The sequence below is a fragment of the Phalaenopsis equestris genome, unplaced genomic scaffold (assembly GCF_001263595.1).
Source record: "Phalaenopsis equestris unplaced genomic scaffold, ASM126359v1 Scaffold000422, whole genome shotgun sequence".
Taxonomy (NCBI): Eukaryota; Viridiplantae; Streptophyta; class Magnoliopsida; order Asparagales; family Orchidaceae; genus Phalaenopsis; species Phalaenopsis equestris.
The window spans coordinates 429,248-440,774 of record NW_018164863.1 but is presented as its reverse complement, the minus strand read 5'-3'; the positions used below and the strand labels follow the sequence as shown (position 1 = coordinate 440,774).

Genomic DNA, 11,527 nt, shown 5'->3' with positions numbered 1-11,527 from the left:
ACTCAGCCCTAAGCAAAAGATTGATGGTTGAAATATATATATATATATATAGAAAAATATGTGATGTACAAGAAAAAACTAAAGATACATGCCATTTAAATTAGAAAACTGGGATTTATGGTAAATCCGGGTTTTAAATAAAACTGAGAAGTCTATGAATTTAATAAATATTAGATTTAAAATTGCAATTTTTATTTTATTTTTTTATTTTCTTTTGCCCAGTAAGATTTAGACTCCATATAAATCTATAATCATAGAGCCCTTCAGTGAAAAACTCCCCAGAATTAAAAATGAGTTGATGTTAGAAGACTGCTTGTACGATTTTGTTTAACAAATTTATAGTGATTTGATGTATTTAATATCGATTATTTATAAGCAGGTACACATTGCAGGCAGACAACTCATTAACACGCCATTAATTGATCCTTTCATTTTGATCCAACCCAATTGGTGCTCAATTAATAGTAAGCTTCTGCACCTGCACTTAAACCAGCTTATGAATAATTGAATCCTTCCTCTTCTTCCATTTCCAAAATATGCACTTAAACCTGCCTTGAGGGAAGTCTGTAACTGAGTTACAGCACCTATGGCAGCTATTTGACCACACTTCTGCTCTTCTTCCAGTTCTCCGAACTGCTTTCATGGCTGCATCCTTATCAATGTAGCCCAAAACTGTAACCTTACTCGATTTCATGTCCACTTCTACACAGGTTACACCTGTGGAATGGTTCAATTCATATAAATCAGAACAGTAGCACGCTATAAACATAAATAGTATCTGAATATCTCAATTTATATCATCATATTTCAAATTTTGCATGATTTTAAGTGATCGGGGAAAGGAATGAGGGCTAGTAAGAGAATGATATGGAGAAAAATGGCTTACCCTTTAACCGGCAGAGTGCTTTACGGACAGTTCTCTCACATGCTTTGCAGTGCAGGCTTACTCTGAGCTCAATCTTCTGAATGTTTCAAAGATATTTAGAACGATAGAAGGCTTTTGCCAAGGTGAAAATAATTGTAATGAATAGCCTTATTAGTAAAAACTATTGTAAAAATGCAATCAAGGTACATTTTGTCATATCTATTGTTTTATTACAGGAAAAACAGAGATCAGCTGACATATTTCTGTAAATTTTATGAAGAAAAAATCAAATGCCATTTGCATACATACAACATAATTTTTATACATTTGCATATGTAACACCTAAACTTTGATATTTACATACTGCATACCACTCAAACCCTAAACATCACATCAAAAATATCCCCATTACTAATTTTTAAAAGTAAATACAGTTTTTCATGCATTCACTTATAACACCAATGTAATACAAATGTAAATATCAACAGTTTAGGTGTTACATATGTAAATACATAAGAATTGTGTGCTATGCATGTAAATTTCCCAAAAATCAAATATAAAACAGCTTATGGTAACTAGAATAAGAAAGGGAACCTCCATTGAAGTAGAAGCTGGAACTGTTGCCTTGCGAGAACACAGAATGGTCTCCAGTAATGTTGGCCAAGCTTTTGTAGCAGGGAAGTGGCGGTGGTGAAACTTTGGGATTAAGCAAAGGTGTAGAAGGTAATCATTCAACTTGAGCTAGCTTGCCTTATTATCAATCATTACTATAAGTAGTAGTAGCATGCTTGTATCTTTAGGAAAAATAATATGATAATTCTATCTAATTCATTGATTACATATGAATAATACTAACTATATTTTGAGAAAATTACAATGTCGCTTTATGTCTGTTTAAAAGTCCACCAAATCCATGAATATTCCACAAATTTAGCTATAAATCCAACATTCTCTGCTTATAAAACTACACTATTACTATTTTTTAATAGGTATAGCCACCTTTCTCAGTAAATTTCAAACGTCAAAGTGCTATGTATGTAAATATGAAACTTTAGATGTGACATGTAAATACAAGAATTTTGTGCTGCATATATAATATTCCCAAAATAATAACAATGTTTACTCATAATGTTTGCATACTTTCCCTTTGTGGGATCACAAAATGTTACGTCAACAACCTGACCGTTAATTATATCGCCAAATAATACAGGAATTGTGAGAACATACAATCCAACTTTCGAAAGTATTTATTATTAATATAGGCCTCAAATTCCCTATTTTGAAAAAACCCCAACCCTTCGAGAATGGCAAAAGCTTGGGAGAATAATCCTTAAAACAACAGCTAAGAGATAATTCAACTGATGATCATCTTGTTGAGGAATTCAGCCTGGTCCGGGAAATACTCCATCAGTTCATCCTTCGTCACCCATACATAATCATCACACTTCCCAACTTGTAATTTTGTGACTCCAATAACTTGAGATTTGAAAAAAAATCTCTGTCAAGAAGAAAAAACAATTTCTTTAGAAAAATAATAATAAATGAAAAACAGCGAGCGCCAGGCACGAGCACTTTGTGCCAGTTATTCATGATGACATGCTTGCCGTGCAAAATAGTTCAGAGCTTTATTAACTCTGGGACTCTGTGAATTACTGCGTAACCGAAGTTTATGGATTAAAATATATTAGTGATTTGATAATAAGCAGCAAAGTTGCAATAGTGACAGAGCATTGACAAATTTATGTTATCTAATTCCAGATAACTGATGCAGTTTATTCATATTTGCCAATCGTAGAACAAATATTTTCAAAGAATAATAACCCTTGTTCTTTTATCTAGGGCAAAGTGTCACTCGAACTCGACAGCTTAGGGTTCTTTGCTTTGTTTCCGGTCAATATGCTACACATTAGAGCTAATATTAACCGCTTGTTGATGCTGAAAAGTACAGGATCAAGTACATATTTCTTTAGTCTAAAGGGATACTATGGAGTGATGAAAGTTTGGAAGAGTTTAGAAGAGAAAAAGTTGGGAATAAAACGGGAGAAGGTGAGAACAATAAACTTGTCGGGTAAAAGCCTTCACTTTCCATTTTGTTTTCTCTCCAAAAAAGTTTGTATGGGGGTATTTATAGGGACCATTGTACTCCACTAAGCTACAAGGTAGGGGCACCATATATTAACCTTTGAGAGAGTCATTGTTACTCCGAAGGCTGTGGTCCGTGGGATCTAGCGATAGGCCACCAATATAATAATTAACCGCATGGCAGAGGAACTATGAAGGCAGCCTGGGTAACTTTCACTTGGGACTCTCTTAGACATGGTGACCAATATTCTTTTGAAAGATTAAATCAACATGCAATGCCAAGTTGAACTTACTACAAAATGTTGCAGCCAAATTTGCGGATTGCATCAATTCTCCTCTCTTTCCTACTCTATTTATGATTCAGAAATAATTGGAATACAATTTGAATATTCTTGTCTTTTTGGCTTCATTACAATTCCTTTCACATATCCGTTCAAAAACAAAGCCATGGATTCTAAGGATCTTACATCTCTTACAACGCACGTGAGGATAATAAACAAAAGAAAACAAAATGGCCCCTCTAGTACCCATAGGTCTCAAAGCTACTCTAGTTGCATAAGTATCCACTATGTGCATGGGAGTTGCTATGTTCACTTGTGCAAGCTTCATAGCTGATAGTTTCTTTCCAAAGCCCAAGTCATCTTGATGCCAATTAGCAATGAGGTCGCCCCATATGTCCTTCATATAAAGTTGTTGAGGTTCCTCTTATATTTATTTAGTACGAGTCAACTACAAGACAATTTGACTAGTGTCATTTGAGTTTTGCTTAGCGGACCTCTTTAGTTGATGCCCTATCTACATGAATGCATCAAATGTAAGCACTTCGAGTTCTTAACTTTGGTGGGACTAATAGAACTATGATTTCATATTGAACAATTAAACATCTCAATGATCAAAGCGATGATGTCGACAGCTCAAAACTCAAAGGGATCCAGATATTCAATCAGGCAATGAGCCTCTCAACCACGTCACTGGTCATTTTGACCAAGGGAAAGCAACAGAGGTGCAACTAATGTGGTTTTCCAAACAAAAATTTCAATTGAACACTTCCAAAAACAAACTGCAAAACCTAGTAGTTGCCAAACCACTTTTTCATTCTATGTCAAAGCATTATCTGATTATAGAAGAGGATTGAGAGCCTTCCCGGATAGTGACATGAGAGAAACATCAAGCTGAGAATCACATAATGAACATTTTGAAACAGCACATCCTTAGGAAGGCAATCGGGCTTACTAGAAAGAGGCTCACTTTGTCAATGTCCATTAAAACAAAAACAAAAACCAAAAAAAAAAAAAAAAAAGAGGAATCCCTTCACAACAAATAGTACCAACAAGCTGACGAGCACACTCATGAGGCCTTGGTAAAGAAGACCTATGCCAATGTCCAAGTTAAAAATGTAGCAAGTAATCTTCCCTTTCCACGGTAAAGATAAAGCCAAACCCCATACCTTTCACAAACATTGTGTTGACCTCACTAAAACTTTTAGTGAGGTCTAGTTTTCTTCATAGGGATTAGAGTCTAGCCTTAGGATTCTCCATTTGACTATTTTAGAGCCCTAGAAATGGGACCCACCACATTTTAGAAATTCAAACTACTTAAGTTCCGCATGTGTGGTCTTGGCCTCTAGCACTTAGGATGTTGAAACCAACATGAGGAAGCTCAAAAGAAGTCCCTATAGGATCATTAAGCCCTAGGATTGTTTTATGCATAATTTACACATTCGCGCGCACAAACCTCACAATTCGGACAGTCGACAAGTTAAATATTGCAATTCACGTCACCTACATCTTTATGTGTTGCATAATTATCAAAATCAAAATTAATTTCCAAAACGATCGATCACGGACTCGAATGTTTGACGAAAATTGAATTTGACACGTTTTCAACTTGATCGTAGGCGAGGTTTCCGAATGACCTCGGATGACGAAACGGACTGAGTCGGCGCGTCCGGAACGTCGATTTTAGTTAGAAGGGACATCCATTTCGATATGATTTCGTGCAAGGTCGAATTTTGTCCGAATCGACGAAGTTTAAATAAAATATTAAAAAATGAGTGAAAAAAAAGGAAAGAAAAATTATTTTTCCTAACTTTGCACCCAAATGATGCTTCATCTAATGAAGCGTTGAAGAATATACGAATCTACAGAACAGAACTTATGTATATTTGATGGATATCTTCCCCACATAATCTATCAAACGACTGCAGGGATGCATTCAATGAATAGGGATTTCCCTCTTTGATGCTGCTATGTTGAATTCTTTGCAATTCCTTGATTTTAAATTGCATATTTCCTGTTATGAATGTCAATTTAAACTTAATAACTCCATATCAAGATCTGAATCTAAAGATAATGAAGTTTTCTTCGGGCAATTTACATATGTACCACACAATTCTCATGTATTCACATATTTAACACTTGAGCTTTCATGTTTACATACATACCACTTTATCTATGCCGAAAAGAATATGTTACTTCTTAAAAGTTAAAATAGTGGTATTTATTTTTTTTATGTGACATGAAAAGATTCTTGTGTTATAAATGTAAAGAAAGAAGTTCATGTGTCATACATGTAAATACATAAGATTTAGGTGATGTGTATGTAAACCCATCTATCAGTGTTGAATCGAATGAGTCTACCTTTATAAATCCTACTGTTAGACAACTCATGGGAAGCCTTAAAGCTTGATAGGCACAATCATGGTCTTAGCCCAATACATTAGTTGTATAAAGTTGTTGTTTGATTTTTGAAAACGCTGTGAGAGCTGTTTGAGGTGTAGAATTGTTGTAAAGCTGCAGTTTGAAGTGTATAATCGGTGTAGACTGCTGTTTGGAAGCCTTAGGATCACTCGTTTGGAGTCATAGTTGTTGTCAGGAGTCGTAGGAAGTCGTAGGATCACCGTTTGGAGTTCCTAGCCGCTGTCCTGAATTGTAGAAAGCCTTAAGACTGATGTTCGGAGTTCCTAGCCGATGCACGTAATTGTAGGAAGCCTTAAGACTCATGTTTGGAGTTCCTAGTTGTTGTTACGAGTTGTTCTGCTGCTTACTATTTTATTCTTCTTTTTTCTGCAATTTATTTAAATTTCCTGTAAATTATATTATGTTTTGTGAGCTAAACACGCAGCATGGATAGCAGCAGCAGATATATCAGGTACGCAGGTACATTTTATTTTTTTTATTTTATCACTGTCATTTACTCTTGTTCTAATATATCATGCACACTGATTGCGATTTCATTTTTTAAAACAAAACAATTTTAAAAAATTAAACAACATTTTCAAAACAAAAAAAAACAAAAAACATAACACGTCCTTTTGACTTTAGGGGAGTCCTTCGAAAGAGGTAATCCCGGTTGCTAACGAGATCTCCCCAGTTTAAATGAGCTTAACTCGTTTAAACTAAGTAAATTTTAAAGAAAATAGTGATATTGGAACGAAGGAACCGTGACATTCTAACCGGTGTTGCTCTTATCAACTTTAATCACCCATAATGTTTAAATGATAACAAAACTAAAACTTTAGGACACACCTGATAAAACTTTTTAAACCTTAGACTTTATGAATTTTATTTCGACGAGAAGCTTAGAATCAGCTTTGTGGGCAGCACCGCAAGAAACTTGGATCGAGTAACAAGAGGATCTTCTTCAACAATCTCTCTCTCCTTAGTTTAAATAACAACTCATAGAACTTCGAGGTAGCTTGTCCAGCGCGATATAAATTCTCACACCCTCTTTAGGCTCCTGCACAACAATAGTGTGCAGCGTAAGTCCTAACTTCTCTTAGGTTTCGAGGTTGACGTGTGACACGACGTAAACCCTTTTATCTCTGCAGGCTATTTGCATAATCGAATATTATGCAAATATAAGTCCCAAATAATAAAATTAACATGATTAAACACCTAAATAACGTCTCCAAAACTTAGACACACGTTAAGATGGTTTGGGAAGTCACTTGAGATGTCTGACCGACAAATTCCCCTATCTAATATAAAGATTAGGTAGGATTTATTTTAGCTGGGTTCTAAATTCTTTATGAAGACAAGCTCATATAGTTAATTAAATTCCAAATGACTGTGATCACTTGATAAAACTTAATAATGATCAAAATTACTTGTCTTCAAGATTTTGAGATTTAGGTTTTCACGATAGGACGTAAAAAAAACAAGCAGGAGTGACTCAAATAGAAATAGTTTTTTTCAAGAGTCCAAAGAAATGAAAAGATAGTTTTGGAGAAACCTAACTGACTTCCCAAACTATCATAATGTGTGATTAAGTTTTGGAAACGATGTTATTTAGGTGTTTAATTCTACCAATTTTATTATTTGACTTATATTTTCATAATATTCGATCATGCAAATAACCCGGAGAGATAAGAGAGTTTACGTCGTCTCACACGACAACCTCAGAACCTAAGACGAGTTAGGACTTACGTTGCACAACTTGCACAACATGGTTGTGCAGGAGGAGCCTAAAGAGGGTGTGAGGATCCTCTTGTTGTTTTATCCAAGTTCCTTGTCGTGCTGCACACAAAGCTGGCTCCAAGCTCCTCGTCGAAGTGGCAATCCTAAAGTCTAAGGTTCAAAGGTTTTTACCAGGGGTGTTCCAAATTTTTGGTTTTGTTGTCATTTAAGCATTATGGGGGGGTTAAAGTTGCTTAGAGCGACACCGGTTATGATCTCACGATTCTCTCGTTCTGGTATCACTATTTTATTTTGAATTCACTTAGTTTAAATGAATTGTTAAGTTCATTTTAACTGGAGAGATCTCGTTAGCAACCGTGGGTTACCTCATCCGAGATACTCTCATAAACTCAAAAGGACGTGTTAAGTTTTTTTTTTTTAATATTGTTTAATTTTTTAAATTAGTTTAGTTTTGAAAATGAAATCGCAATCCGTGCCTGCATGAAATCGCAATTGTGCATGCATATCTAACATATATGTTATCGTTATCCCTGTTGCGTGTTTAGCTCACAAAACATAATATAATTTACAGAGAATTTAAATAAATTGCAAAAAAAAAAGAAAAAACAGTAAGCAGCAGAATAAGACGTAACAACAACTAAGAACTCCAAACATAAGTCTTAAGAATTCCTACAACTACGAGCAATGGCTGGGAACTCCGAACAACAGTTCTAAGGCTTCCTACAATTTCAAACAGCGGCTAGAAACTCCAAATTGTGATCCTACGACTTATGACTCCGGGCAGCAGTTAGGGTCTCCAAACAGTGATCCTAAGGTTTTCTAACAGCAGCCTACAACGATTCTACACCTCAAACAGCTCTTGTAAGCTGCCAAACAGCAGCCTACAGCGATTCTACACTTTAAATAGCAGCTTTACAGCGATGCTACACCTCAAACAACTCACAGCATTTTCAAACATCAAACAACAGCTTTCTACAACTAATGTATTGGACTAAGGTCATGAAGGTGCTATCAAGCTTTAAGGTTTCCCATGAGTTTTCTAACAGCAAGATTTATTCAATACAAACAGATAGGTTTACAGACACATCACCTAATTCTTATGTAATTACATATATGACACCTGAACTTATTCTTTACATTTATAACACAAGAATATTTTCATATCACATAAAAAAATAAATACCACTACTTTAACTTTTAAGAAGAAATATATAATTTCCGGCATAGATAAGGTGGTATGTATAAGCTCAAGTGTTAAATATGTGAATACATGAGAATTGTGTGGTACATATGTAAATTGCTTAAAGAAAACTTCATTATCTTGAGGATTCATGTTTGAAGGATGACGCCATCAGTAGAGGATTCAGTTTGAGGAAGGAGACACTGTGGCAGGTGTATCGATTTTCAAGTGGAAGATTGTTAGACACTAGAGACCGCTCCCCCATTCGCAATCGCAATCTCCCGCACCCGAACCCGCCTTCCTGCTTCTGATGTTCGCGAAACCTTTTCCTGCCTCCCTCAATTTCGCGAATCGGCGTCCGATCCCGCTCCCGATCGCGAAGAGTCGCGTTCCTTCGCCAGAAACCGCTCCCGCCTCCTCTATTTCGCGAAGCGAAGCATCCCTTCGCTTCCTTTCTCTTCGTGATAAAAGGAGAGGCTCTTCTGCTCTTCTTGAAGATACGAAGTCACGGTGTTTTTCTTTGGTTTTCTTCTGAATAGAGAAAAGTTTCCTCGAGGCAGAGGAAGAGAAGTGCAAGAAGTAGTTCCTTGCGGCAGAAGAAAGAAGAAAGAAGAAGATTGTTCTCTCTAAACTTCTTCGTGGTGGCTTGTGACAGAAGAAAAATTGGTTTATTTCTCTTGTACGTGTTTCTTCTTCGGTGTATCTCTGTGTAGAGAGAGAAGAACAGGGAGAGCAACGTAGAGTGAGAGATTCCTCTTGTAAGTCGAGATGATCGACTCGTGTAAATTCCTCAATTAGTAAAATCCTCTGCAACTCCGTGAATGTAGGCAATTTGTCGAACCACGTAAATCTATGTGTTCTTTTGGTGTGAATTTTCTCGTGCTATTTTATTCGCTTCGTCGTCGATCGTTTTAAATTTCAAATATATCACAACAACTGGTATCAGAGCCAATGACTACAGACGAAGTGAAGATTTCAGGGATTGAGAAGTTTGATGACACAAATTTTGGTTATTGGAGGATGCAGATAGAGAACTACCTCTATGGGAAGAAACTGCATCTTCTGTTATTGGAAAAAAGAGCTGAAATGATGGATGAGACTGAATGAAATCTATTGGATCGACAGGTTCTGGGTTCTGGGGATTATTCGATTGACGAGGTCCGTTACACACAACGTCGTCAAGGAGAGGACGACTGCAGATCTTATAACAGCCCTGTCAGGTATGTATGAAAAGTCATCGGCGAATAACAAGGTATATCTGATGAAGAAGTTATTCAATTTGAAGATGGCGGAATGTACATCTGTTGTACAACACCTGAATGATTTCAATACTACCACAAATCAATTATCGTCTGTGGAAATTGAATTTGATGATGAGATACGTGCACTGATCTTGTTTGTTTCATTGTCAAATAACTGGGAAACTATGATGATGGTTGTCAGTAATTCTGCAGGTAAATCTAAACTGAAATTTGAAGATATTCGTGATTTGATTTTGGCTGAGGAGGTGCGCAGAAAAGATTCTGGCGAGATCTCAGGTTCGAGTTCGGCACTAAATGTTGATTCCAGAGGAAGGTCGCTTGACAGAAACTCAAATAGGAGAAGATCAAAATCAAAGAACAGAAGCAGGAGCAAGTCAAGGCCTGGTAAACAAGAAACTTGCTGGAATTGTGGCAAAACTGGCCACATAAGGAGGAACTGCAGGAATCTTTAGAAGAAGGAGATTGACAGTGCGAATGTGGTAACTGAAGAATCACATAATGCACTACTACTGGCAGTTCATAGTCCTGTTGATGACTGGATATTAAATTCAGGAGCTTCGTTCCATACAACTTTCCATCGAGAAATGATGCGAAATTATGTTGCAGGTGACTTTGAAAAAGTATATCTGGCAGATGGAGAAACTCTGAATGTGGTAGAAATGGGAGATATTGACATTGCACTTACAAATAAAAACAAGTGAACTCTGCAAAAGGTCAGACACATTCTTGAATTGAAGAAGAACCTCATTTCTGTTGATCAGCTTGATGAATGTGAACATTCAGTAGTTTTCTCAGATAGTACTTGGAAGGTTACTAAAGGAGTACTAAAGGAGCAAAAGTTGCTAAAGGAGCACTGATACTGGTTCAGTGTAAGAAAATATGTACATTGTATATGACTACTGGTTTAATTAACAGTGTTGATACTACTGTTGCAGAGAGCACAACAAAGTTGTGACATTGCAGACTTGGCCACAAGAGTCAAAGAGGTATGAAAGAACTTCAGTCCAAAGGCAAGCTACTAGAATTGAAGTCAGTTGATTTCAGCATGTGCGAGAGTTGAATTATGGGGAAGCCGAAGAAGGTCAGTTTCTTGAAAGGTGACAAAACGTCAAAGGCGGACCTTGTACACACAAATGTGTGGGGACCTTCTCCAGTGGCATCTCTTGGAGGCTCTCGTTACTACATCACATTCATTGACGATCACAGCAGAAAGGTATGGGTTTATTTCTTAAAGTATAAATCTGATGTATTTAGTGTGTTCAAGGCTTGGAAGGCTAAGGTTGAGACAGAGACATGCTTAAAGCTGAAATGTCTTAGGTCTGATAATGGTGGTAAGTACATTGATGGTGAGTTCAAGGAGTACTATGCAGCTCAAGGAATCAGAATGAATAAGGCCACTCCAGGAACAACACAGCAAAAAGGTGTTGCAGAGCGCATGAACATAACCATTAATGAGCGAGCTAGAAGCATGAGGTTGCACGTCGGACTACCACTTACTTTCTGAGCAGAAGCAGTTAGTACTGCAGTTTATTTGATCAATAGGGGGTCATCTGTTCCATTAAACTGTGAATTACCTGAAGAAGTCTAGAGTGGGAAAGAGGTAAAATTTTCTCACCTTAAGACTTTTGGATGTGTTTCTTATATTCTGATTAATCCTGATACTCGAAGTAAGCTTGAGGCTAAGTCAAGAAAGTGTTATTTCATTGGTTATGGAGATGAG

The 11,527-nt window shown here is 36.6% G+C and overlaps 1 protein-coding gene across 3 annotated transcripts in view; it reads right to left on the bottom strand.

The window, feature by feature from the left end:
• Nucleotides 1-221: 221 nt before the first annotated feature.
• LOC110027288 (39S ribosomal protein L46, mitochondrial) overlaps nucleotides 222-11,527 on the bottom strand; it is a 29,275-nt gene continuing 17,969 nt past the window's right edge. For 2 of the 3 annotated variants that reach the window (XM_020728642.1, XM_020728644.1), the window contains exon 6: nucleotides 1,968-2,363. In XM_020728642.1, the coding sequence (XP_020584301.1) occupies nucleotides 2,305-2,363 (59 nt within the window). In that variant the 3' untranslated portion in view covers nucleotides 1,968-2,304. Of the gene's footprint in view, nucleotides 718-886; nucleotides 963-1,967; nucleotides 2,364-11,527 lie in introns of those variants that run through there. The other variant, XM_020728643.1, reaches the window with a different exon arrangement.